Source organism: Bicyclus anynana, chromosome 8 (assembly GCF_947172395.1).
Source record: "Bicyclus anynana chromosome 8, ilBicAnyn1.1, whole genome shotgun sequence".
NCBI lineage: Eukaryota > Metazoa > Arthropoda > Insecta > Lepidoptera > Nymphalidae > Bicyclus > Bicyclus anynana.
Window position 1 is genome coordinate 17,814,020 of NC_069090.1, and position 27,890 is coordinate 17,841,909.

At 42.9% G+C, this 27,890-nt stretch overlaps 2 protein-coding genes across 8 annotated transcripts; one reads left to right on the forward strand and one right to left on the reverse strand.

Moving 5' to 3' along the window:
• Positions 1-779: 779 nt before the first annotated feature.
• On the reverse strand, positions 780-5,144 carry LOC112050736 (60S ribosomal protein L6). 2 transcript variants are annotated; one of them, XM_024089073.2, is made up of 5 exons: positions 5,014-5,144; positions 4,466-4,609; positions 3,595-3,746; positions 2,029-2,200; positions 780-1,150 (listed from the first exon to the last, which is right to left on the reverse strand). In XM_024089073.2, exons 2-5 carry the CDS (start codon positions 4,607-4,609, stop codon positions 803-805), a joined length of 816 nt encoding a protein of 271 aa, XP_023944841.1. In that variant the 5' UTR covers positions 5,014-5,144; the 3' UTR covers positions 780-802. The 2 variants fall into 2 exon arrangements, with proteins under 2 accessions (XP_023944841.1, XP_023944842.1); XM_024089074.2 differs by having other exon boundaries at positions 4,939-5,080.
• Positions 5,145-5,520: 376 nt separating this feature from the next.
• On the forward strand, positions 5,521-27,048 carry LOC112050729 (two pore calcium channel protein 1-like). 6 transcript variants are annotated; one of them, XM_052883270.1, is made up of 10 exons: positions 5,521-5,759; positions 16,455-16,612; positions 16,666-16,840; positions 17,084-17,209; positions 17,276-17,456; positions 18,382-18,514; positions 18,873-19,826; positions 19,896-20,197; positions 20,266-20,481; positions 25,015-27,048. In XM_052883270.1, exons 1-10 carry the CDS (start codon positions 5,657-5,659, stop codon positions 25,286-25,288), a joined length of 2,622 nt encoding a protein of 873 aa, XP_052739230.1. In that variant the 5' UTR covers positions 5,521-5,656; the 3' UTR covers positions 25,289-27,048. The 6 variants fall into 6 exon arrangements, with proteins under 6 accessions (XP_052739230.1, XP_052739232.1, XP_052739235.1 ...); XM_052883273.1 differs by having other exon boundaries at positions 5,523-5,759; positions 16,676-16,840; positions 25,015-25,249; XM_052883271.1 differs by having other exon boundaries at positions 5,525-9,208.
• The last annotated feature ends 842 nt before the right edge of the window (positions 27,049-27,890 follow it).

Below are 27,890 nucleotides of genomic sequence, written 5' to 3' on the forward strand. Positions count from 1 at the left end.
AAGCTAAGTACTGTAAATACGTACGAGTACCTACCTATACCTATCATGTTTAAAATGTGTGAGTTTTGATTAGTAACATTTAACAATAATATCTACTCGTCTCGTGCGGCGTACAAAATACAAATTAATTAAATTTTGGCGCTCCCCCCCGCCGGCGCGACGCGATTATTCTTATGTAGATAAGTACCTTCGAGTGCATGAAAGAACTTTACGCACTACAAACGGACCGCCAAATAACCAAAAACTAGGAGACGCGATGTTGCCGCTTTTACCTACAGGTCACTTGAGGTTAGTTTTATATTATTATAAAGGATGTTGTGAATTTTTTAGATTATTTCCGAATTTATTTTGTTTGAAAATTTAGTTTTTTTATTTATTATACAATAATTAATTTAATCACCTAATCGTTTTTTGATTGACTGTTAGCGATTGTGTATTAATTTAAGGTCGTATTCCTGGCACCACTTTGTATAGCTGAAGAGTTTGTTTGTTTGTTTGTTTGTTTGATTGAACGCGCTAATCTCAGGAACTACTGATCTGATTTGAAAAATTCTTTCAGTGTTAGATAGCCCATTTATCGGGGAAGGCTATATGCTATATATTTTCTCCGTATTCTTACGGGAACGGGAACCACGCGGGTGAAACCGCGCGGCGTCAGCTAGTAATCTATTATATAATGTCCTCTTACTAAAATTTTCAAAATATCTTCATTGTACATTTGACTGCTAGTTGTATTGAGGGTGCGAGAGGAGAGGGGTGGGGGTGCAATGAGAGACGGCTCGCAGTCAGCACAGTGTATTGTCTAGAAGCGCAGGCGGTGCGGGAAGTGGCTGGAGCGCAGGCCGAAGGCGGCGCGCAGGTAGCCGCGCAGCAGCTTGCGGTCGGCGCGCGCGCGCACGGCCGCCGTCACGGCCGCGTCCACCAGCTTCTGGTCCGCCTTGCGCTGCTCCGACGGCGCGTACGGCGCCTTCTTGCTCACGAAGATGTCCTCGCCCTCCTTGCGCTTGACGCTGCGCTTCGCGGACTTCTTGTTCTTCTTGAAGTAGGCGTCGTCCAGGTGCGCCGGCAGCTGGAACGCGCCCAGGTCCAGCTTGGTGCTGGTGCCGATCACGAAGCGCTGCGGCACGCGGCGCAGGGGGCACGAGTTGTACTGCAACAGCGCGCTGACGTCAGTGTACATCATTACCGACAATGAAACAAATATTCAATGAAAGTCTGTATGGGCAGCGAGAAGGCTCTCCGTCTCACCAGATAGATGTGACTGCCTCGTGCACAAGTTGCGACTACTATAAAAATATTCCTATTAATATTTCATTCACAACATGAATCGCTGTGCAACACCTTCCTCCCTGCAGGAAGGTTGGACGATATGCCTTGTGACCTGAGAGAGGTTTGAAGAAACAAAAATCACACTATAACCTGTCTCACTGCCCTTAGACTACTACTTTTGGCATACATATAAACATTTTATGTAAAATTTCCTTAAGCTCACGACCTGGGGAGTGAGTGGAGTGAGCTGGGGAATGTACTACGGAAGTGTAATTGGGCAAATGGACATTGAGAGGGACAGATAAAGAAGTGTTTGCTTAGGTTGTGTGCTTTCACTGTAAAGTACATTCAAACGTCTCACTTGATGTCGAGTATATCCATATTGCAGCGATACAAGTGTGTTTACTTGGACGAGGTACAAGTTCATTCTACCCATAACTCAAGACAGTTTCTATGCACACCCTAGTGCCTAGTGGAATGCTAAATCTCTTGGCTACATCTACATTTGTATGCCAGTGGCGTGCGCTTCATAGATGCAAACGTGTACTGCCTATCCTGAGGTCTGAACTGGCATTGGTGAAGTAGTTTTCCATTTTGTATAATTTATACATAAATAGTGAAAATCTTTTGGATATCTGTGGCTTCTGACTGAGTAGTCTTGAATTAGGTGATGAAACACTGAGCTTTTCTCTTTCTGCTTTCTGCTAAGAAATGTTTAATAAATATGAATGTTATCAGAGGCCAGCAGTCAGCACTCACTGCGAAGGGGCCGGTGACCAGCAGCAGGCCGCTGGGCAGCACGGCCAGCAGCACCACTCGCTTGCCTGCGTGGCGGCCGGCCAGCAGGATGCACACCGTGCCCGGCGTGAGGCTGGGCCGAGTCCTGCGCACGTGTTTGCTGAATGTCTTGTGGTGTGGTTTTGACTTGATTCTGAAACATAACAATTTAATTGTTAAAATACTTCTAATGACTTCAGATCAGTTAACTAAAATTCTCTTTTATTACAGAGACTAAGAGACAAATATCTTATCTCCCTGATTCTTACTTGCACCCAACCCAGCTCTGTTAGTCTGTGCACAAAATTGTTTATGGAATTGAAGCCTTGAATTCAATGGAGAAGATTCACTATTTTTAAATGTTAGCTTTCTGTTAATTTTCCATTAAAAATAAAAAATACTTGTGAAAGAAAAATTTTGATACTTTAATTATTACTTCCCGTTTAATGAGGAAGGCTATAAGCTACATATCATCACGCTACGATCAATAGGAGCAAAGCACAGATCAAAAATGTGGCCAAAACAGGGAAAATAATGTTCGGTCGTCGGCTAGTCTTCTTAATATATAAATGTGAAAGGTCATTCTCACGAAACCTCGAAAACTGCTTCACGTACAAAGATGAAATTTGGCAGGGAGGTAGTCTATAGTTAGTAGGTATCTGCTAATAATGGATTTTCGATAGGGCCAGATTAAAGAGGTCTAAGTTGTCTCACAAGTTTGTATGAAAGTCTTTTATTAATTATTATAGGCCCGGCCCGACAGGGCCGGATTAAAGAGGTCTAAAGGCTCTTAGGCTTAAAAAGTAAGGACTTTCATATGAGCTTGCAAAAGCCTTTAGACCACTTTAATCCAGCCCTATCACAAAATCCATTCATAACAAATGTACACTAACTCTGTTAAACTGTTTACTACCTCCCTGCCAAATCAACACAAAAAAAAAATTATTTTAAATATTAGTTGGTCAGTAGGTAAGGCAGAAGTACGAATTGCCTATGACAGGTGAGTAAATGTTGTGTGATGACGTCACGTACAATATCGCGACTGTTACCAGGAGTCGATATTTATGCGAACTTTGAATGCATGTAAAATCATAACTATTTGGTATTTTTAAATCAAACAAAAAGTAATGTATCTGTATCTATAAAAGCTCTAATGTAACAAAGTTTCAAATGAATTTGCCTACCTAGTAACATTATTCATTGTGTAAAAGTAAAAGTGATTGTCTATTACATATTTAATTATGTAGGCAATGGAGGAGAAAACTCAGAAAGTGTAATAATTTCATTGTGTAATCATCACTTTTGTGTACTTTGTCTTCCCTACTCCTAATGTTTCTGTCAAGTGCAAAGGCAGAAAGCTCATGAAAGAGCTCCTGAATTAAGCAAGCCTACGAGGTCAAGTGAGTGAAGGTCGAGAAGGTGAAGGGCACAAGTACTCTGAATGTGAGATTTGGGCACTGACAGCCTGGGACCATTTGTGTGATTAGCTTTCGCTCAGTTTTCCACTGTGCTCTGATTCAGTAAACTAGATGTAAATCAGTGTCTCACTTGTCCTGTGTGGGGTAGAATGCTGTCCTGCGGCGCAGCAGCACGGTGCGCGTACCGCCGTTCTTCTCTCCACCAATGGGCTTCACCACTACTGTGGGCTTTGTGGCCTTGGGCGCTTTGGGATGCTTCTTGCCTATGAACTTGTACTTAGCCTGAAAATTAATGATACAGCATTGTATTCCTGTCGTGGCTACTGACACAGTGTGCATGGGATGATGGGACAAATAAAGCTTTAGTAACATTACATTTCACATGTCAAAGGACATCTTGTTAGTGTTTTGGGTAACTTTATCAAGAAAAAACTATGAGTCCTACTCATTGTGCACAGTTTACCAACAAACAAATCAATAATTAAGCTAGAGAATGCATGTCTTTTCATAACTTACTTAAATTATCTTTTCACTTATGAGCAAAGGTGAAATGTCTTTAAGAAAGAGGATAAATAAAGAAACACATGAGCAAATACTATGGGAGCGGTTGGAATAAACATGTTCCTCAAAGTGTAAACCCAGGTTGAGGTCTCAAACTTAAGACACTAAACAACCTCTAGTCCCTTTAACATTTCCGCAGAGGGTCGTTCAGCTGTTGTGTAAATTGCTTGATATAATGAATAACTCAACAAAATAATATAGTGAGCAGCAAGCAGCTCAATGATAGAGGCTCATCAGCAAAGTTGTTTACTCTGTAATGTAACAACCAGTGTCACATGTGGAATAAAGAATGAACTACTTGCAAAGGTGTTTTCAGTTTATACTAATGAACATGCCAATGTGAAAGCTTAGAGCACTCTCAGTAGCACATCACTGCTCCAGCTAGCAAGTGTAAACCACCTGTAATATCTTTGTCATGTACAGTACATACAATTGTTTACCTTCTTATGGAACATTTTGCTCTTTGAGAACCTCATGACTCCATTGCCCAAGTCGTAGTTCCTGGGTTTGCCGAGCTTGGCCTTCTGCACTCCGCCGACGGGCGCCGCCGGCTTCGCTGCCGCCTTGGGCTGTGGGGGCGCCATCTGAGACAACAACGACCGTCGACTGTGTAGTATCGCCCGAATGTATGCAGAATGCAGACGTACAGGTTATAACCAAACTCCTTCTGAACCCGCTTAACACGCAATACAATATAATTTGTACGTAAGCTGCCTCACGAGCGTTCGAGATCGAGGGCGATTAAAACTGAACATTCAGTCAATTATTTTAATGAATGTTTATAATTGCAGAAACTATCACAACATATTCATATGTCAAACTTTCGACTGAAAAATAACACTTTAGTACGAGTCTTAACATAGAAATAGAACATGATTACTCTTATTTATTAATTAAAGATTGAAATTCATACATAATCGAGCACTAATCTTCAGATATAAAAGTTATTTGTACGGATTTATTTTGATAATTTAAATGATCAACTCACACTTCTACCGGATTCAAGAAAAAGAAGTTGACGTTAACTGTCACAGATGAAATAAACAAACTAGTGATGTACATTGTTGCAAAGATTTACTTCCGCTGTCACCGGCAGTATTTAGTTATGGTCACCGGTTTTTGAATTTGAACAGCGTATAACTCAAAACCTACCTAAGTATTTTAGTCGAGTACGAAAGATTTTTGGGCGGTAAATTCAAAATTTGTTCGTACTTGACTAAATTACGCCTAGTTCGGAGTACTTTAGTATTTTAGTCGAGTACGAACAATTTTTGGGCGGTAAATTCAAAAATTGTTCGTACTCGACTAAAATACTAAAGAAGTCTGTACGGCCTATAAATAAATGATCACGTTTATGAGGAGCTGACTAGGTAGATATTACCCCACTGAATTTTATTTCGTATTTGGCAGGGCTACGACACCGGTTTCGTGCGCTCCACCGGCCTACTATTGATTAATCTGTATTCTGTGATAACTACTCTATGGGCTCACAATAATAGTCAATGTCATTATGTCAATGCCAATTGCCAATTGTCAATGTGAATTGTGAAGTCAACGTCTCAATCAAATCAAATCAACCTTTTCCATCAAAAATGGTGATAGATTTTGCAAAGCGCAATCAGTAAACGGAAATGGCATCGTTGCGGAGCCCGCCTTCGCCCACCGACGGTTACAAAAGGTTCAGTGACGATTTCGCGAACGCCAGCATCAATAATTACGGCTCCAATGTGTCAAGTAAACAAGAAGCTCACATAGTTTTAACTGCACAGTAGTTGCCGCTACATGTATACGCTTCTGTCTTAACAATACACCAGTAATGCACATCAAAACATTCGTTTAATTTCCTGCCTCGAGACCTCTCTCGGGCCGACCTGATTACGGCGCGGCGAGAGACCGGTGACGTAGGCTGTGAGTCACCAGCTCGACTGACCCATATTTAATAAACTTAACGGTCGACCTAGTACTTCGGCTGCTTAATAAAGCTGCGTGTGCATGCGTAGTGCTTACCCGCATGCTTTAGATTCACCAGAGCACCGCTACCAAGTACCAACTTGCACAAGCATTTCTACAAATATGTTACATTTCTGTACAGTTCAAATCTAACCATGTCCTGTCAACAGTTGGAACTGCTGCTATGCTGTTGAGGCTACTTGGTTACATTCAATAACAGTAATTTTAAACAAGGCCTTACAGTGCTCTGTTGTCATCTATGAATGTATGAAAATGATTAAAAGTTAAAAGATAATGTATTATATCTCATAAGTGTTAGTAAAAAATGACAAAATTTTGGTCAAACCTATGATAAAATAAAGAAACAAAAATGCTTTACTATTACTTAGTACATTCACTAACCAGTATCAAGTTTATATTATACTCATATTCAGTAGTGATAACTAATGGAGTCTCAGAGGAATAACAAAATGGTAGGTCAAGTTTATCATGCAGCTCATTTGTAGCTGACCCACTGACCACTGACTGCTGACTGCTGTAGTGTGTACACTGACAGGCTTCGCTAAGGGTGTAGGTTTCAAGTGAGAGACATGTTTGACAACCAGCTGACATTTACAGTGAGCTGCCTGCCACACTATGTACTGGTCAATGATAATTGTATAATAAAGAGAGGTTACAAAATCCCTGCAAAAAAGTGATTCAAATTTAGCTACACCATTGAACTGCACAATTTTGTCTTTTATTCCAGTTTATAATAATAAGCTTTATTTTTCCCATTTAGATAGTACTTAACAATATCTTAAAACTATTCTAACTAATCTATATATTTATCTAAATAATTAATTTATGTACTAGTTAATAATGGGCCCCTTCGGGTATAAGCCTCCTCCATCTTTTTCCAATTGTCCCTTTCTTTTGTGAGTTCCATCCAACCTTGGCCAGCCACTGCGGTAATGTCGTCTACCCACCTTCCTATAGGCCTTCCTACCTTCCTTTTACCAAGTGGACCTTTCCAGTAGGTAATTTTCTTAGTCCACCGTTTGTCCTTTAGCCTGCCTTTATTCCAGTTTACATTTATGTATATAATTTTTACACTTCCTGAACACACAATCAACATTGTAGACAATATTTGCTTAAATAATATTTGTTATTCTATAAGGGACAATGAAATTTAGACAATTATACACATCTGTCCGCCTCAGTTTTGATGCTCTAGTGGCCTGTCTCTAGTATGTTATATCATTGGTACTGGTGGCTTGTAAGTGTTGTAGCTAATATAATAGGGTAGTTGACTAATATCAAATTTTATATTAAATTAAATGACATTAATTTTGTGTTCACATGGAATAAGGTTCAGATATATATCAATATCTATACTTATAATAAAACTGTAACAGGTCGAATTCTGTACATTGAAGATATTTTGAAAATGTTTATTGAAGGGCATTATACAATTGATACTGAAGCCAAAAATATTTTTTTTAGATTTCTTGTGTTGAAACTACTGAATGAATTCAAATGAAACTTAGCAAGGTTTGAGAACATAATACTGAGCAGGTTATAGGATGTTTTTTCTGATTTTATTTATCCTATATAAATAAAACCAGAAAGAAACAGGGGTTGAAAGTTTGTATGGAAAGTCCTCCATTTTTAGAGTTACAGTTTTAAAAATTTGTAGATAAATCAAGAAAAAAATGCGAAATGTAACGTGATTCAAGAATTTTTAAAATTCAACCCCTGAAGGGCTAAAAGGGGTTGAAGTATGTAAAAAAATAAAAATCAGTCATTTATCAAGTTATATTTGTAAAATTAGTCTTCATATGCTTTGTCTAACATTAAAAAGGAACTTCAAAAATTTCATCCTTAGAAGGTTAAAAAAGGGTTGAACTTTTTTATGAAAGTCTGTGATTACTCAAATTTTGTTTACGGTAATAGATAACATTGACTATCAATACAATGTGAAATGCAATAGGAATAAAAAATTCAACCCCTAAATGGTTGAAACAGGTTTGAATTTTTCTGAAATTAAATATCTAACATTCTCAAGTCATATATGTGAAAAATGGTCCACAAACGGTAGGTTTAACAGGAAAAAAGAACTTCAAAATTTCCCCCCTATGTAGTTAAATAAGTTTTTTTTTATTCTTTAAAAGTTAGCCCTTGACTACAATCACACCTGATGGTAAGTGATGATGCAGTCTAAGATGGAAGCGGGCTACTTGTTAGGAGGAGGATGAAAATCCACACCCCTTTCAGTTTCTACACGACATCGTACCGGAACGCTAAATCGCTTGGCGGTACGTCTTTGTCGGTATGGTGGTAACTAGTCATGGCCAAGCCTCTCACCAGCCAGACCTGGATTGAACTTTTTATGAAAGTCCGTCATTTCTCAAATTTTGTTCACGGTAACAGATAATATTGACCACCACCTTTTGACTATCATTGACTATTACTATAGTACACCAGCATTTTACCCAAGCACACAAAACGGTTGTGCATTGGCCTTCGGCCGGGGGTTTGTAATATGGCCTCCGACCGTGGCTACGACTGGGCATCTTACCCAAGCACAACAATTTTGTGATGTCAAATGTTATTTAATGTACTAAACCTCAAAGTAATTGTTAGAGTGCGCGCAAGATGAGTGTGCGCGCGACTGGCGGTGCAATAGGCTAGGTGACATCTTTTTTAAATGGTCATAAATAAGTACTTCGTTGTCATTCTACTAGATTGAATTCTTTTTTATCATATTTTTTTGAGGCGTTTAGGCTGTTTAGGCTCGTATTGTCAAAAACATATTTATAGGTAAATTAAAACTTTCATGTAATCACGTCTTATTTTTTTTTTTAATAAGTAAGTAATGTAATAATGAACTATTTAAGACCATTAAAAAAAAGTGCCTATTTTGTTTAAAATTTAGATCTATGCACACTGTACACGGTACAGTGAGTAGTGAAATGCAGGGCTGCTGATAGGTATAGTTGAATGGGGCCAAGAGCCGTTCACAAATGAGATGAATCATACAGATAACAGAAGTTTATCTGTTGAGCAAAAGATAACATGACGGTATCTCGCTCTCGAGCACGCGGCGCGCGCGCTGGCAGTCGCAGGCGGCAGGAGCGGCAGGTAGCGGCAGGCAGCGGCAGGTAGCGCTGCCGCCAACATGACGAAGGTTGTGCGCATTCCGGGTACTCTGTACGACACCTTGCGGGATTACTGGTACACGCTTAAATCGTGTAAGTTGACGATTCATTTTTCATATATCCACGTTAATATTATTATTCAAATACATCAGCAGCTATGAATAGTTGATGATTGATGATAAATGAGTAAGTACATTATTATGAATGCCCCTGTATGAATAATTTGCACAGATGAACAGTTAACTTTTAGACAAATAAGTGAAGCGTAATATGATAACAAACGACGGCGTGCTCGGCGCCGAGTCGTGATGGCTGCAAGTAATTTGTATGTAAATATTAATTGGATGTGTTTGTGCCATTTCCGTTCTCGCCCGCGCTCGACTACTACACTAGTAGTAGTAGTCACTCAGCGGACTGGTACCCCGCGGCACTGGATACTTATACATATAAGCACTCTGCAATGTAGGTTCAAGGTTCGATTTTTCTGAAACTGTGGTATACATTTTAAGAGTTTATCCATCATACTATATGTCTATACTTACTTATCTATACTAATATTATAATCACACTAATATTATAAAGGCGAAATCAAAATCAAAATATAAAATCATTTATTTCAAGTAGGCTCAGTTTACAAGCACTTTTGACACGTCAGTTGACTATTTGTAAAGATTCTACCACCGGTTCGGAAGGCAGGTTCTGCTGAGAAGATACCGGCAAGAAACTCAACAGTTGCTCTTTTGAAAAAGTCATACAGTATTTTAATTTACAATTGATAACAATTACAATTTCTTATAGTTTTATTTCCTGTGTGAAGGTGGAAGCTGATCCAATGGCCTCCAAGCGCTTTTATCTTTAAGGAACTCATCAATGTTGTAGTAACCTCGACTAAGTAAATGTTTTTTAACACATTGCTTAAAGCTATGCATTGGCAGGTCCATCACAGTCTTGGGGATCTTGTTATAGAAGAGTACACCCAAACCTACAAAAGATTTTTTTACTCTTTGGAGACGATATGCAGAAATAACTAACTTATGCCCGTGTCTAGTAAGGACTTTCGTTCAAACTTGCGAGTGCCCTTAAGTACCTCCTTATTCCGGCCCTGTTGCAAAATCGGTATGTAAAAGATATCCACCGGCTATAAAATACCTTCCAGTTAAATTTCAAGTTTATAGCATGAAAGAAGAAAGACTTGCTTAAAAACTTGCGAGAACCTTTAGACCTCCTCAATCCGGCCCTGTCGCAAAAAAGATTAGTAGAGGACGTCTACGAACTAAAAACTATCTTCCTGTCAAATTTCAAGCTTGTAGCACTTTCCACCCTTTAGGGGTTGAATTTTTATCCCTATTGCATTTCACATTCTATCGATAGTCAATGTAATCTATTATCGTGAACAAAATTTGAGAAAAGACGGACTTTCATAAAAAAAGTTCAACCCTTTTTTAACCCTGTAGGGGTGAAATTATTGAAGTTCCTTTTAAATATTAGACAAAACGTATGAAGACCATTTTTACAAATATAACTTGTTAAATGACTGATGACACATCTTAACAAATTACAACGCACACAAAACAAATTAATCAAGACACTATTTCATTACAATTTTTACACACCAACAAAAGATCTTTACACTAAAACAAAACTGTTCAATATCACGCAACTATACACATACAATACCTGTCTCATAATTAAAAAAATCATGACCAACACACTACATTCTACTATAACATTTAAGCATAGGACTAACAAACTCAATCTCAGGAATAAATATAAAATCAATATTTGGCGACCACGGACAAAAACCTACGGAAATAAAAACATATTATGCGAGGGTGCTCAGTTATATAACAATCTGCCAAACTCCATTAAGGAGTTAAATAACATAAAAGCATTCAAGAAATCGATTAAATCCTACATCCTCACAAACTTGGACAAAATATTGAAAAAACAATGTAATTAAAATTTTGTTACAATAATGCATGCTGTCTGCAAAAATGACGATATGTTAACTCTAAGTTAAGTGAACAGTACGTTCTTTTTTGGAGAAATAAATATCTTTAAACCGATTTTTATTTTTTCACAAATTTCAACCCCTTTTAGCCCTTCAGGGGTCGAATTTTAAAAATTATTGAACCACATTAGGTACATTTCGAATTTTTTTTTTGTTTTATGGACAAAATATTATAACTCTTAAAATGGAGGACTTTCCATACAAACTTTCAACCCCTATTTCACCCCCTTCTGATTTTGTTTATATAAAAAGTATCCTATATCTCAAACCGTGCCAAGTTTCATTTGAATTCATTCAGTAGTTCAAAATATCTTCAATGTACAGAATTTGACCAATTACAGTTTTATTATTAGTGCGAAAGGAAATACTGCATACTTCAAATACGATCAACTGGTAGTGAAAGAAGGAAACCAACAAAAAGAAAAAAGGAAAAGAGATCAATCAACTTCGCCGGAAGCCCAAAATCAAGCCAAAAAGTCAGTGGGAAATAATTCATCAATAAAAGATAACAGGAAAAATGCATTCGACTTAATGCGATACAGATCAAATTCTCTTTCCAACACGCCAAACGTATCTAAGTAGCAACTAAATAATAGCAACCAGAAACAAGATAGCCCCAATCCGGCTGGTCCCCGTGGGGTTACTGGACCACTACCCCCCACTAAAAATACATCCTTACACCAAAAAAGAAATAACAATAAAATTTATATTGCAACGTTTAACACAAGAACATTAATGTCAGACAATAATCTAGAAGAATTGGAAGACGCTATTAGGTATATCAAATGGGATATCATTGGCCTTTGTGAAGTAAGAAGATTTGGAGAAGAGATAAGAGAATACAGTGAATTTATTTTTTATTTCTATGGTGAAAAACAAGGTATACATGGAATGGGATTCCTAGTAAAAAAATATTTGAAAGACAAAATAATAAGCTTCCAAGGAATATCAGATAGAATTGCAGTACTTAAAATTCAGTTATCAGAAGCCAAACAACCAACGTCAATTATACAAGTACACGCACCTACCGAACAAGATACAAAACTAGCTAAAGATAGATTCTACAAAGACCTGATAGAGTTGACACAAAAAACGAACAAAAACACAATCTTGATGGGAGACTTTAATGCTAAGGTAGGCAGCAAGTCAAACAAAGACGAATTCATCTTAGGAGATTACAGTTATAATAGCGGTGACAGAAATGACAATGGTCAAAGGCTTATTGATTTTTCTTTTGCACATAACCTCAAAATAATGAATAGTTTCTTCAAAAAGAAAATGTCTAGAAAGTGGACCTGGATGTCCCCAAATGGAAAAGATAAAAATGAAATTGATTTTATACTCACAAGAAACGAACACACATTCAGTGACATTGATGTTGTAAATAAGTTGAATTTCTATTCTGATCATAGAATGGTAAGAGGAGTTTTATACAAAAGTAGCAAATTGAGAAAACATATTAATTACTCAACCAGAAATACGGCAACGACATCGCCTATACCACAAGATATATTAAAAAAATTAGAAAACACGCTAGATAACATTGAAGAAACCAAAACGCTGCAAGAAAAGTACAATTTTTTGGAAAAGGAACTGATAAATCTAGGCAAATCAAGTGTCGAAAAAGAAAAGAAAAATAAACTAGGAGAGGAAACACTAAAGCTAATGAAGGAGAGGAGAAAAATGCTAAATAAACGAAAAGAGAACAAACAAAACATCTCTACCATTAGTAAAGAAATTCAAGCATCAATAAGGAAACACAGAAAAAAAGAGAGACTGAACGTATTGAGAGTACAAATAGAGAAAACAGGTGGAATACAGAAAGGTCTAAAACAGCTAAGAGATTATAAGCAATGGATACCCAGCTTGAAAAACAAAAGTGGAAAGAAAAATGAGAAATTGACATCAGAGAGGTTGTCAATGGCTAGAGTAGCAACAGAATTTTATAGAAAACTATATTCGGAAACAAGCGAAACAAGATCATCAGAGTTAGAGAAGGATGCACATGAAGAACAAATACCCTGCATACTAGAGTCAGAAGTTAAAAAAGGCATAACAACGCAAAAATGTGGAAAAGCGCCTGGAGACGATAAGATCTCAAACGAAATTCTAAAGGAATCTCTAACCGCAATATCCAAATATATGACACATTTATTTAATGAAATAGTGGCTACCGAGCAAATACCAATTCAATGGACTAAATCTACTATTGTTTTAATACACAAAAAAGGTGACAAAAATGACATAAACAATTACAGACCCATATCTCTAATGTCTAATATTTACAAAGTGTTCTCTAAAATAATACTCGAGCGGATAACAAAGAAATTGGAAGAAAACCAACCCAGAGAACAAGCTGGATTTCGCGCCGATTATTCTACCATAGATCACATACATGTCGTGAAACAAATAATTGAAAAACTCAATGAATATGGACAACAGTATTATATGGCATTCGTCGACTATAATAAGGCTTTTGACTCACTAAGTCATAAGTATATCTGGAAAACGCTGGAAAACCAAGGTGTAGAAAGTAAATATATAAAAATCATAAAGGAGATATACAGAAATACTAAAGCAACGGTCCAGCTTGAACAACAAGGTGAGGAATTTGATATTCAGAGAGGCGTCAGACAAGGTGACCCTCTCTCACCTAAACTTTTCACAGCAGTGTTAGAAGATATATTCAGAAATTTAGACTGGAGGGATTCCGGAATTAACATTAACGGAGTAAAGCTAAGTCACCTAAGATTTGCTGACGACATCGTTATATTTGCTGAAAGACCAGACTTACTACAAACCATGATACAACAATTAGATTACGAAAGCAGTAAAGCCGGTTTATCCATGAATCCAACGAAGACAAAAGTAATGACGAATGCTTCAAGGGAAAATATTGAAATAGGACAGGAAATTATAGAATATGTAGATGAATATATATATTTGGGGCAAATAATATCTACTAAAGATCAAGACTCCAAAGAAATAAACAGAAGAATAAGCAACACTTGGAAGCGGTACTGGTCCCTTAAGGAAATTGTCAAAAATGAAACAATACCAATATCAATAAAAAGCAGACTGTACAACGTATGCATCCTCCCATGCCTGACCTATGGATGTCAAACCTGGCCTGCTACGTACAAAAATAACCAAAAGCTCCTTGTCTGCCAACGCAGTATGGAAAGAAGCATGTTGAATATAAAACTACGGGACCGTTGGACAGCTTCAAAAATAAGGAAAAGAACAAAGGTGAGCGATGTACTACAGAAAATAAGAAAACTGAAATGGAATTGGGCAGGTCATATAATAAGGACAGATAAAGGAAAATGGACAAAGGATGTAATGGAGTGGTATCCTCGAAACGGAAAAAGACGTCAAGGACGTCAAATCAAAAGATGGGAGGATGATTTACCAAAAGGGTGGAGGAGGTTAGCTCGAGACAGAGATGAGTGGAAAAAAGCGGGGGAGGCCTATGTCGCAGGACAACCTGACCTACAAAGTGGTTGCTAAAATTATATTTTATTTTATTTTTAGTTGAATTTAAAAAATTGTATTAATTATAAGTCAAAATGTAAAAGGTCAGCGAATAAAGGCTTTTATTATTATTATTATTATAAAAGATGTGATGATGACGAGAAAAAAAGATAAGTATACCTATCTAGGCCTAGGTTTCTACTCCTAACCCACCTACTTACTACGCATATATTCATAGTTTGGCGAGTTGCTCAGAGGGCCTAGTGGCAGTTTGGTACTGTGTCACGTAAAACGCGAATTTCTAAGGAATTCAAACATGCCATACAGTGGCACCACTGCACAACTGTTTCAATTGCATATAAATTTGCGTTTACGTCAACGTGATAGTAACAGTATGAAAATATTGAAAACTCCCACTAGGCACACAGATCGCGTAGGAGCAGTGGCGTAGCGTGTCTTGGTGCTGGTGGGGCCCTGTATCGGCATGAGTTGGGAGCCCATTTCGGAAGTGTTTCTACCGATAGGCTTTTTTTACGGTCCCGTAAATCTGTAGTCCACGAGGAACCCTTACCTATAGTTTTGCCATGTTCGTCTGTCTGTCCGCCCGTCCGCAGTTTAGTGCAAAGACATTCTACTAGAAAGCTGTAATTTAGTATGAGTATGAACATTAAAAATTTGAACAAAGTTGTGAAATAAAATGTTGAAAAATATTTTTTTTAGGGTAAGTACCTTTCCTACAAAGTGGGGATATTTTTTTTTACTCGTTTATCTAATAGTGTGTAGTATCATTGGATAGGTCTTTGAAAGATATGAGATGTCTTCTACCACTATTTTTTTTTATTTAGCTCCAGAAAAGACTGAAGCTATAGTTTTTATTGGGAGAAGAAAGCTAGACCCTATGACATTCGTAGTTCAGGATGCCTCAATCATTCCAAAAGATTACATCAAATATCTGGGATTTTGGCTAGATATGAACCTGAACTATGAAAAACTTATAGAGGAGGTAGCAAAAAAGGCGCAGAATATGACGGAGGCACTATATCGGTTAATAAAGAGCTAAAGCTACGAGAAATGCGGGAAGAATCTCTTACAGAGTGGAAAAAGAATGTAAAGAAAAGGAGCATGGACGAGGAAATTAATAGCTGATCTGAAACGCTGGTTTAACAGAAAACACGGAGAGGAGGATCGCTGGCTCACGCAGGCCCTTAGTGGTCACGGAATGTTTAACACTAATCTATTTGCAATTGGGAAAAGTCCAAGAGAGAATGCTACTTCTGCGGAGAGGAAGACTTTTTTTTTTTTTTTTATTCTTTTACAAGTTAGCCCTTGACTACAATCTCACCTGATGGTAAGTGATGATGCAGTTTAAGATGGAAACGGGCTAACTTGTTAGGAGGAGGATGAAAATCCACACCCCTTTCGGTTTCTACACGGCATCGTACCGGAACGCTAAATCGCTTGGCGGTACGTCTTTGCCGGTAGGGTGGTAACTAGCCACGGCCGAAGCCTCCCACCAGCCAGACCCGGACAAATTAAGAAAATCTCAATCTGCCCAGCCGGGGATCGAACCCAGGACCTCCGTCTTGTAAATCCACCGCGCATACCACTGCGCCACGGAGGCCGTCAAAAAGACGCCCCGAAATATGCTATTTTTGAATGTCCGGCTTGCGCGAACGGGCGAAAAAAAAACTCTCAATATTTGATAGCGCGTATGCTGAATGGTGAAAACGATTGATTGGTATCATTGATACGCCTGATACGATGGAACGCCCCTGAGTATGAGATTCACTCGTCTAAACAGAGATGTCCAGGTATGTGACTCAAAATAGCGTACGGGTTTTGTTGCATTCGCAGATAGCAGAGCGGCGGCGGCGGCGGAGGCGGGCGCGGGCGCGGGCGGCGGCGAGGGCTCGCTGGAGCTGGGCAGCCGCTCGTCGCTGCACGCCGGCCTGCCCATGACCGAGGACGAGCACTGGGAGATGAACTACCACGAGGCCGCCATCTACCTGGAGGTGAGGGCGAGTGAGTGAGAGTCCGTCGGCGTCTGTACGTGCACTGACCGCAGTCGCTTGCAGGAGGGGCTCAACAACGAGAAGTTCGACTCGCACCCGTCGAGCCCGGAGGAGCTGCCGGCCTACCTGCGCGTGCACAACCCCTGGTACCACGGCCTGGACCTGCTGGCCTCGCTCGTGCTCATCCTGCTGGCCTTCAGCGAGGAGCCCGCCGTGCCCGCCCTCAAGGTGAGGTCACCCCACACTCGATGGGCTGACTGCCAGCGCCCGCACAGAACACTTTTGCATTTGTGATTAGTTGATGAGTTGCTAGCGCGAGGAGCCGTCTCAATCAATGTCATAAACAAAAAAGTAAAGTAAGCGCTGGAAATTGACATGCTTTTTATTTGTTAACAAACATTCCACATGGAGTTTGTATACCTAGAGCTGTGTATTGATTCGCGACATCGGCGCGCGCTGTGCGCTTTGCAGCTGCCCGTGTGGGCGCACGGCGGCATGGAGCTGCTGGCGCTGGGCGTGGTGGGCGTGGAGCTGCACCTCAAGCTCAAGTGGATCGGCTGGGGCACCATCCTCAGGCACAAGCGCACCATGCTCAAGGTACGCCGCGCGCTCCGTGCGCCCGCCGCGCGTCGCCGACCAGCTGACCGCCGCTTGTTGTTGCAGGGGATCACCCTCCTGGTCATGGTTCTAGAGGCCGTGGTGGTGCTGTGCCGCCAGGCGCCGCACGTGCGCGCGTCGCGGGCGCTGCGCCCCATCTTCCTGGTGGACACGCGCCACTGCGGCGGCGTGCGGCGCTTCATCCGCCAGATCCTGCAGTCGCTGCCGCCCATCCTCGACATGCTGGGTGCGCATACCGCTCGCGCCTCCACCTCTAGTGTGCGGACTCACCACTCCACCTCTAGTGTACCTCCTGGTGGACCCGCGCCACTGCGGCGGCGTGCGGCGCTTCATCCGCCAGATCCTGCAGTCGCTGCCGCCCATCCTCGACATGCTGGGTGCGCATACCGCTCGCGCCTCCACCTCTAGTGTGCGGACTCACCACTCCACCTCTAGTGTACCTGCTGGTGGACCCGCGCCACTGCGGCGGCGTGCGGCGCTTCATCCGCCAGATCCTGCAGTCGCTGCCGCCCATCCTCGACATGCTGGGTGCGCATACCGCTCGCGCCTCCACCTCTAGTGTGCGGACTCACCACTCCACCTCTAGTGTACCTCCTGGTGGACCCGCGCCACTGCGGCGGCGTGCGGCGCTTCATCCGCCAGATCCTGCAGTCGCTGCCGCCCATCCTCGACATGCTGGGTGCGCATACCGCTCGCGCCTCCACCTCTAGTGTGCGGACTCACCACTCCACCTCTAGTGTACCTCCTGGTGGACCCGCGCCACTGCGGCGGCGTGCGGCGCTTCATCCGCCAGATCCTGCAGTCGCTGCCGCCCATCCTCGACATGCTGGGTGCGCATACCGCTCGCGCCTCCACCTCTAGTGTGCGGACTCACCACTCCACCTCTAGTGTACCTCCTGGTGGACCCGCGCCACTGCGGCGGCGTGCGGCGCTTTATGAGTCTTTTAAATTTATTTAAGAAGTTTCTGAAAGGGCCACATTCTGAAAAACCATAATAATACTACGATGAGCATAATAATACCTACTATGATGTTATTTTTGCTTTTTAGTTTAGTAGGTGCGTTTTTAGGTTTTGAAGTCGGTTGTATTTTTTATAAATTTTTTGAAAAAATAAATAAATAAAGAACTTGAATAAATATTTTCCATGGCAGGTCTACTGATGTTCTTTGTGGCGACTTACTCGCTACTGGGCTACTACCTGTTCTCCGAGCACGTGGACAACGGCCACTTCCGGACCCTCAGCGACTCCTTCGTCAGCATGTTCGTGCTGCTCACCACGGCCAAGTGAGTGCTCCGACGTACTCGCCGCTGGGCTACTGCCTGCTCTCGGAGCACGTGCCACGGCCAAGTGAGTGCTCCGACGTACTCGCCGCTGGGCTACTGCCTGCTCTCGGAGCACGTGCCACGGCCAAGTGAGTGCTCCGACGTACTCGCCGCTGGGCTACTGCCTGCTCTCGGAGCACGTGCCACGGCCAAGTGAGTGCTCCGACGTACTCGCCGCTGGCAGGAGTCGCCGAGCGTTACATGCGACACAAAGATATACTCGTATTACAAGTATATTTGTCACATTTCGTATATTGTAGCTTTTTATGAATTGCCACGTTTTCACCGTGACCAATTTATCTCTCTTATAATAATATAGCTTCCCGGACGTGATGATGCCGTCGTACGCCAAGTCCAAGTGGTACGCCGTGTTCTTCATCCTGTACATCATCACCGTGCTGTACGTGCTCATGAACCTCATGCTGGCCGTGGTGTACGAGACCTTCACGCGCATCGAGCGCGACAAGTGCCGCGCGCTGCTGCTGCACCGGCGCGGCGCCGCGCGGCGCGCCTTCCGCCTGCTGGTGTCGCGCCGCGCGCCGCGCGCCGTGCGCCTGCGCCACTTCGCCGGCCTGCTGCGGCACGCGGCGCCGAGCGCGCGCGCGCTCGACGCGCTGCTCACCTTCCGCCTGCTCAACCGCAGCGGCTCCGGCGGCCTGTCGCGCGCCGAGTTCGCGGCGCTGTACGACGCGCTGGCGCTGCGCTGGGCGCCGCAGGCCGCGCGCGCGCCGTGGTACGCGGCCGGCGCGCTGGAGCCGCTGGGCCGCGCCGCCGCCGCCGCCGTGGCGTGGCCGCACTTCGAGCGGCTGGCGTGCGCGCTGCTGGCGGCCAACGGCGCCGCCATGGCGCTGCGCGCGTGCCAGGCGGCGGGCGACGCGCGGGCCGGCGCGCGCCTGCTGGGCGCCGCGTGGGACGCGTGGCTGTTCGCGGCGCTGGCGCTGCTGGAGGCGGGCGTGCGCGCGCTGGCCGCGGGCGCCGAGCGCTACCTGGCCAGCGGCTGGAACGTGTTCGACCTGGGCGCCTCGCTGCTGGCGCTGCTGGGCGCCGCGCTGCTGTCGCTGGCGCCGGAGCTGGCGGCGGCGGCGGCGCTGCGCCCGCTGCGGCTGCTGCGCCTGTACAAGCTCAAGAAGCGCTACCGCGACGTGTTCGGCACGCTGGTGCTGCTGTCGCCGCTCATGTCGTCGGCGGGCTGCGTGATGCTGGTGCTGTACTACTTCTTCGCCATCGTGGGCATGGAGCTGTTCGCGGGCGCCGAGCTGCGCGACTGCTGCGCGTGAGTGCGGGCGGGCGGGCGGGCGGGCGGGGCGGCTCCGGCGGCGGCACTGACGGGCGCGTGTTGCAGGAACACGTCGGTGGAGGAGTTCTACAAGTCCTCGCGCAACGGCTCGGCGGCGCCGGGCTACTACTACCTCAACAACTTCGAGAACCTGCTGACGAGCGGCGTGACGCTGTTCGAGCTGACGGTGGTCAACAACTGGTTCGTGCTCATGAACGCCTACGCCGCCGTAGTGGGGCAGCTGAGCCGCATCTACTTCATGGTGTTCTACCTGTTCACCATGGTGGTGCTCACCATCGTGGTGGCCAGCGTGCTGGAGGCCTTCCGCTTCCGCATCCAGTACAAGCGCAGCACGAGCAAGCGCGACGGTGAGTGCGCGGGGCGCGCGGGCGTCGGGGGGCGGGCGCGCGCTCGCTGACGGTCGCTCTCTGCGCAGAGGAGAAGCTGCTGCACGAGGAGGTGCACACGAGCTGGGAGGAGGCGCAGCGGCTGGGCGCGGCGGGCGCGCTGGCGGACGAGCTGCGCGCGCAGCTGCCGCCCGGCCGCACCGTGTCGTTCGTGGGCACGCGCCCGCGCACCAAGGAGGTGCTGCAGCGCCGCATGTACCACGCCGACATACTCAAGTGGCTGGCCGAGGACGACGACAGCGAGGGTGAGCACCCCCACACCCCCACACCCCCACACCCGACACCCCGCCGGTGTATGTATGTGTGTTCGGGTGAAATCTTGCAATTCTATTTTGAAGCGAGATATATTCGACCTATTGAGCTGAAATTTTGTATACTTGTTCAATTTTGATGAAAATGCACGGTTGAGTTGACGTCATTCGAAATCCAACATGGCGGCATATCTAAGATGGCGTAGGCACTAATAAAAAAAATATATCTTTATTTCCTTACAATTACAGACATTTTTTTCAAAATTATTTTTAAGGATTACAAGTTTTATAGATTTTAATGGGTTAGTTGATATTATCTAATTTTTATATATATTCTTTTTTGTAAAGACTGCATATAGCAGTGAAAGCCTCCTCCTGACTCTGTCCCTTAATTTCAGTTTCAAAAACTACGCTCCATACCCCTTTGGCATTTGCTCACTTTTTCCAGGGTGTTTTTATTTATTGGCCAGGTTTGCGTATGTCAAACAAGGTGTAAGGCAAATACCTATCCAAAGGTTTTGTTTTTAATTTTGTGTGTAAGTTTCCCTTGAAAACTTCCTTCATGACTCAGTATTTACTTCATGTGCTTTTTATTCTCCTATCTATTTATATAATGATTTATTTATTTTGCTATCATCCGCGAAAATTCGGCGAACCCATGCGACAACGTCACCCAGTTGACTCTACAACGTGCAATTGCAATTGGGATGATGACAGTTTTTTAAATTGTATATAAATTAATAGTATACTAATAGTAAAGCAATTTTGTAAAAGGAACAGGGTATCTGCGATCATTACTTTCGGAGCTACAGGGATTTAAAGAGTCAGTTTTGCGGCGCTGCCGCGGATCCCTGAAAAACGCCCCATACAAAATGGCTCGAAATAATGACGTCATAGGCAATGTAATGATCGTTAGATTTGTATGCGCGTTCAAACAAAATTACTAATATCTTTGTTATTTGTGCGTTTATGCTTATAGTTCATTTTCATCTAATTACGATAAAATATTTTGAATAGTTTTTGAAATTTTATAATCTCATTTATTTTGCAAATATCCAGACAATCTTTGCTTTTTATGTATAAATTAGTTAACATTGACCCTATTTACCCGAATGTATCATAAAAATCAATATATTCAAACCTAGTCATCATCCCCATTGCACGTTGTAGAGTCAACATCTCCTGAGGATGCTCCGGTTTCGGGGTGAAACGTACGTAGAGAGTATTTTGTCGGACCTGGGTGACGTTGTCGCATGGGTTCGCCGAATTTTCGCGGATGATAGCAAAATAAATAAATCATTATATAATCATGATGAACTTCCGCAAAGTAACGCCTGCTTCTATCCTATCTATTTTTTTTTTCTGTACCAGACTTGATGGAAATTAAATGACCGAGGTATACAGTCTTCGGCATATTCTAATCTAGAGGATGTGATGTAGATTGGTACTTTAACTTTATTTGTCATAACCTTTGTTTTGTTTTCATTCACTTCCAGTCCCCTAGCCGTACTTTCCTGATTGAGAGACTGTAGCATGCTTTCTAGTTCATTTGGGTCTTCAGAGAGTATAACTAAATCATCTATACTTATAATAAATCTGTAGAGAGGTCAATTCTGTACATGAAATATATTTCCAAAATAACTATCAGGGGGTGATTAGTGATCGATACTGATGCCAAAAATGCAATCACTAAAATTTTTGTCTGTCTGTCTGTCTGTCTGTCTGTCTGTCTGTCTGTCTGTCTGTCTGTCTGTCTATATGTTCTTTATAGAAACAAAAACTACTGGACAGATTTAAACAAAACTTGGTACAATTATTCAACATACTCCTGGGCAGGTTATAGTATACTTTTCATTACGCTACGATCAATAGGAGCAGAGCAGTGAAGAGAAATGTTGAGAAAACGGGAGAAGTTACTCAATTTTTTAAGCTTCCGTCGCGTGTACAGCCTTAATGGTTAAAGCTACATAGAAATCATGTATTACGAAATGTTTTCCTTAAAATTATCTATAAAAACACAACAGCATATATATGTTTATCTTTTATGATTGACTCACAATAACACGTGTAACTCCCGATAGCTTAGCAGTTCGGAGCTTTCTAATTATATTTGTCTACTCTTATGTTTATAACACTCATCACTCATCCCAAATAAGAAAGTTATCATTATTACCTATTCAATAAAAAAAGAATCATAAAAATCGGTAAAGAAACATCAAAGTTATACATGAAATACGCTAAGCCATCGCGCGTGAATACTAATTCATGCTTTAAGGATTATTTTTGTGTAACGGTTTATTAGTTTTGTCGCGCTCGACGCGACTCGCGGTGGAAGGAATAAATAAAGAAGTGCAGCCTTAATGAGTAGGGTAGGGGTATGGTAGGGTAGGGTAGGGTAGGGTAGGGGTAGAGTAGTGGTAGGGTAGGGGTAGGGTTGGGATAGGGTAGGGTAGGGGTAGGGTAGGGGTAGGGTAGAGGTACGTTAGGGTAGGGTAGGATAGGGGTTTCTAGGGGGGGGGGATAGTTAGTTGAAAGTTTTCAACGACTTTCACGCGGACGAAGTCGCGGGCGTCCGCTAGTATAACATATAATAGTCTATAAAAGCTATATATCGGCGGAACGGACTAAATTCCACTTCTGATAACGGAGAAGCCGTAGCCTCAGAGCAGGTTCTAAGCTTTACGTGTCAAGGATGGCAGATACACGTGTACAGGATCGATACGGTGATGATTGAAAGTAACACTATCAATCATCACCGAATCGATACACCATCACTTAACATACAACTACAGGTCTACCCTCTAATTACACTCTATCAAGTACAGCGCTAATACTATCAGATGTAAACCAGGATTGACTATCGTATGGCAAGGAGTCAGCACAAGCGAGGTCGCGGGCTGGTAACCGCTAGAAGCTGGATTAAAGACGTCTTTCACAGCTAGCCAATACTCTCCATTCTCCGCTCGTGTTGGCTGCCAGCCAAGTAACTAACAATGCAATACTAACCGGACCGGACGATAACTCACTCACTATATTCACTGACTCACTCTACATCACTATCACTATTACACTGTGACTATTTAAAAAATGCGCTACTCAACTATGAGACTATATTGTGGGGGCAAAGTGCCCCCACCCTGTCAAGCGTACCGGCCACGCGCCATTTTGACGTGATGATATTTGACGAGAATCACGTGATCGCTACCTATTGGTCGAACGCCGCTACGTACGCCGAAACCTTTTACAGTCTTATTTATTTAAACAGTAGGTTTAATTAAATCCCAATTACATGAAAACCAATCAGGTTTTCAATAATATTATCACAATAATTAACGTAGATTTTGCTAACCGATTAAATAACTCACTCGGCGACACTGATTTAGTAGTTCAGTTCTAATCGCGTTTTTGAGATGGAATAATCGTCTTCTATTTGTTAAGTATAGTGAAATAGTGAAGTGTTAAGTAGTTTAATAAAGAAAAAGAAAGTGATTAGTGACTTATGTTATTAATTGGTTCAATTCTTTGTTGAGCAGCTTGAAAGCGTCATGCTGCTTGTCGCGTTAGTGATTTTGTTCGACAATGTTTCGTAATTAAGTAATTATTGATCTTAAATTGTTTACTGTGGGCATGGAGAACATGTCGGGCAGGGTTGGTGAGTGTTTACTAGTTTTAAAAGGCGCCTTTAAACCACACCCTTGTCACAAGTCCTGGGACTTGCTCGATGTGCTTCCTCTACCACAACTACCAGGGTAAAATAGTAAAATTAAGAGTAGTTTATTGTGTAAGCGATTAGTGAGTTTATGCGTTGCGTTATTGCGTACCTATTATAAATGACAGAGCCGATGGCCAAGGTCAGGTCAGCGGTTCTGTCCACATTTTTATTTATGACTCTACGTTTTCTACGACATATATATAATGGTTTGTTATATTCCGTGTATTTTTCTATAATAGTTTTTAAAGTGTGGATGTGGTCGATCGTTGAATAGTTCTTCATAAAACCTGCTTGCTCAACTGGTTGGTTTTTGTCAATAATCTTAGTTATACGTCGCAGTAGAGTCGTTGCGAAGATTTTATAAACGCACGATGTAAAAGGCTGATGGGTTTGTAATTTAGGCGTAGGCACTAGTTAGTTTTAATGCACTTCTACAATATGAGTGTCGACAGTATTAATGATATTCCACGGCAACCTGGCGCCGCTCCTGTGGCACCTCGACCTTGAGCCTGATTTCTTTATCCTCTTTCGCCTACAAGGGTTAAATGTTATTATCGTCATATTTAAACAAAACAACAACCTATATAATGACTTGAACTTTCCTCCCTCTATCTGTTGGTGAAATCCATATGAAAATTCGTTTAGTAGTTTTCCAGTTCGTCGTGACAGATGCGGCGGAATTTGTTTTAGAATATGTTTTAATGTTGGTTTAAATGGTATTTAGTGATAGGCAGTCGTATTCAGGAGCAGTACTCGTAGCTACAGCGATTGCTTCAGTGGAAACGTTTCAACGGTCGATCGCTTAACGCTTTCAGAAGCGCCGCCCGCGGGCGCCGGCGACGCGCCGCCCGAGCCCGCCGCGCCGCCCGAGCCCGAGGCGCAGCAGCTGCGCGGCGGGGGCCAGCTGTAGCGCCGCGCCCGCCCGCCTCCACCGCGTCAGAACGAAGTGAACTGGCAATGGGCGTCGGTAGCGACGTCACGTTTGATGTCGAGCCAGACGAGGGACGGCTCGGAGCTTCCGCTCGCAGCGGGCGGCCGAGTCAGGAGTTGGACACTCCGTCTGCGGCGCGAGGCGCACGAGGATATTGAAGTAGTTAAAGTCGTAGTTAGGTAAATGTGTATAGCGCTCCCATCGCCTGCCGCTGTGACCGGCTGTGACACTGTGACTGAACTCGGCAGAGTGACGGCAGCTGCAGCCGAGGTGCTCTTTATTTATCGAGTCGTATTGTTTAAGTATTTGACGAGGGCTCCTGGCACACGTAGGCATATAGTTGTATACTTTAGCTTATTTTGCGTTCGCTTTCGCCGGGAGCGGCGGAGAGGCCTTATAGTATTATTGTTAGGTAGGCGCACCGGTCGAGACGCGGCGACGGCAGCGGAACTCCTATGATGCTGAACGAGTGATCAAAAGGTAATGTTGACACGTTCGCGCAGGAACTGGGCGCGGTACGGCGGGTGAGGCGGCTGCTCAATTGTAAGGAGTGAACCTCAGAATGAGAGACACTTAAGTTCTAAAGTGGTACGTCAGAAACGGTCTCCATAGAAATTGATAAGTGAACCAAAATGGCGGTCATCTGCGCAGGTAAATACTTCTCTATAACAAAGTGTTAAACTAGTAAGTACTACGCGGTTGCCCAATCATCTCTATGATTGTAAATGTCAAAGACATCAATGTCAAATCCTATCCTACTTCCTACTAATAATATAAATGTGAAAATTTGTATGGATGTATGTCTGTTATCTACTGAAGCGATTTGGCTGAAACTTGGAATGGAAATAGATTTTACTCTGGATTAACGCGTACGCGTTTGTAGTGGAGTCAACGTGTTGCGACTTGTGTGGTTGTGTGGCGCGTCACCGCGTATGGCGCAAGTCACAGGCCGCGCACTATACCTACTACCTATCTACAAACCGCGAACCCAGTGAGCACGCTGCGACTGGCGCGTGTCGACTACGACGTATGTAGGTTCCAACCCAGATAATGAATTTGAAGAATTGCAAAATATGCTTCCATTATTCATACTCGTTGCGAGAAGTCACCTGTACCTAAATGCCTCAGTGACTCTCATATTACGTAAGTAGGTATTACCTATAGGCTATAGCTAGGTATGCCGTGGCGCAATGTCCGCGCTGTACCCAATGTTTCCTAGCTGTAGACGAGTGCTCTAGTGTAGGTAATCGTTAATAATATTAGGTATATACTAATCAAGAATGGATTTTCACCCGAGATGAACTTATTGTAACAAATTATCGCTGTGTTTCGGCCTGTACCTATTCATTTATCGAGACTGTATTATAATATTGAGTTCGTTTAGTTTTGCGAATATTTTTCTACTCATCAGACCTCAAAGAAACAATCATAACGTGAATTTAGGTTCTTATTTTGCTTTATTTGATGTCAGAACAACACGCGGCCCGGCGCCGCTCGCGTATATCTCTCACTGTAACGATCGTTGTGATCGGCGCCGCTCGCGTATATCTGTCAACTTAACGATCGTTGTGATCGGTGCCGCTCGCGTATATCTGTCAACTTAACGATCGTTGTGATCGGTGCCGCTCGCGTATATCTGTCAACTTAACGATCGTTGTGATCGGCGCCGCTCGCGTATATCTGTCAACTTAACGATCGTTGTGATCGGCGCCGCTCGCGTATATCTGTCAACTTAACGATCGTTGTGATCGGCGCCGCTCGCGTATATCTGTCAACTTAACGATCGTTGTGATCAGTATCGGCGCCTCGCTCCTACAGTATTCTTTTTATTTTTCTTTTCGATTGAAATTTTATATTTTTGTTATATTTTGTGTTATTTTATAAATTTATTAATAAATATGTAACAAAGAACCGATCAGTTCAGCGTTTTATTTTACCACCTGCCTATGAATTTTAAACTAAATTCGAAATTCTTCAGATACGAGGGCGGTTTAAATATGATCGAGACAAATGCTCTGACAACTTTATTTACCTGCTATCGACAATTTTTATACATTTCTCTAAGCATTTCCTCCTCACTAGTTACGCATTTTGTCCACCTTTCCGGAAGCTTTTCCACCTCGGCGCCGGTAGGTGTCGAACACTTCTCGCGCAACTCGGACAGCCGCCGGGTGCACACCAAGTCCTCCACCTCGGCGGCGGTGGTGAATGTTTGACCTCCGAGGGCTGTTTCAGCGGTCCAGACATGTGCCAGTCACAGGGCGATGAGTCCGGACTGTAGGGGTGATGAGGGGTACGTGCAGAATGATCGCACTTCGTACTGGAACGTTACGAACATACGGTTACAGTAGTAGGTACGCAACATTCATGGAACGTTAGCCCGCGCAGCATGCCGCCGGCCGCGGGTGCTCACGTGCTCCTCCGGCGGTGCTGGAGCTGCTGTTGGCGGCGGCAGCGCGAGGGCGGGCGCACTCGCCGTTCCCGCGCGACGAACGTGCGCGCTGGACATTTGGTCTTGTGCCACACTGTCCGTAACAGACTTATCTACCCTAAATTTTTTCATGATTTTGTAGACGTCATGACAATAATTATTTATCTCATTTATTCATTTGTCCTTTTTTTCAATTTTTAACATTGTTTATAAAATATAGGTACTTATTACAAGACGCTATTAAAAATTTATAAAATAAAATCTTTATAACAAAAAAATTTAACCGACTTCAAAATCACAAAAAACAACTAAAAAGCGAAAAATAACAT

What these genes read in the sequence shown, in the direction of transcription:
- LOC112050736 (XM_024089073.2), bottom strand. Translation starts at nt 4,609, where the DNA reads ATGGCGCCCCCACAGCCCAAGGCGGCAGCGAAGCCGGCGGCGCCCGTC. An exon ending in TTCTACCCCACACAGGACAA is followed by an intron (nt 2,201 to 3,594) that starts GTGAGACACTGA and finishes GTTATGTTTCAG; the next exon opens with AATCAAGTCAAAACCACACC. An exon ending in TGGTCACCGGCCCCTTCGCA is followed by an intron (nt 1,151 to 2,028) that starts GTGAGTGCTGAC and finishes GCGCTGTTGCAG; the next exon opens with TACAACTCGTGCCCCCTGCG.
- LOC112050729 (XM_052883270.1), top strand. Translation starts at nt 5,657, where the DNA reads ATGGCATCGTTGCGGAGCCCGCCTTCGCCCACCGACGGTTACAAAAGG. An exon ending in AGGCCGCCATCTACCTGGAG is followed by an intron (nt 16,613 to 16,665) that starts GTGAGGGCGAGT and finishes CACTGACCGCAG; the next exon opens with TCGCTTGCAGGAGGGGCTCA. An exon ending in GAGCTGCGCGACTGCTGCGC is followed by an intron (nt 19,827 to 19,895) that starts GTGAGTGCGGGC and finishes CGCGTGTTGCAG; the next exon opens with GAACACGTCGGTGGAGGAGT.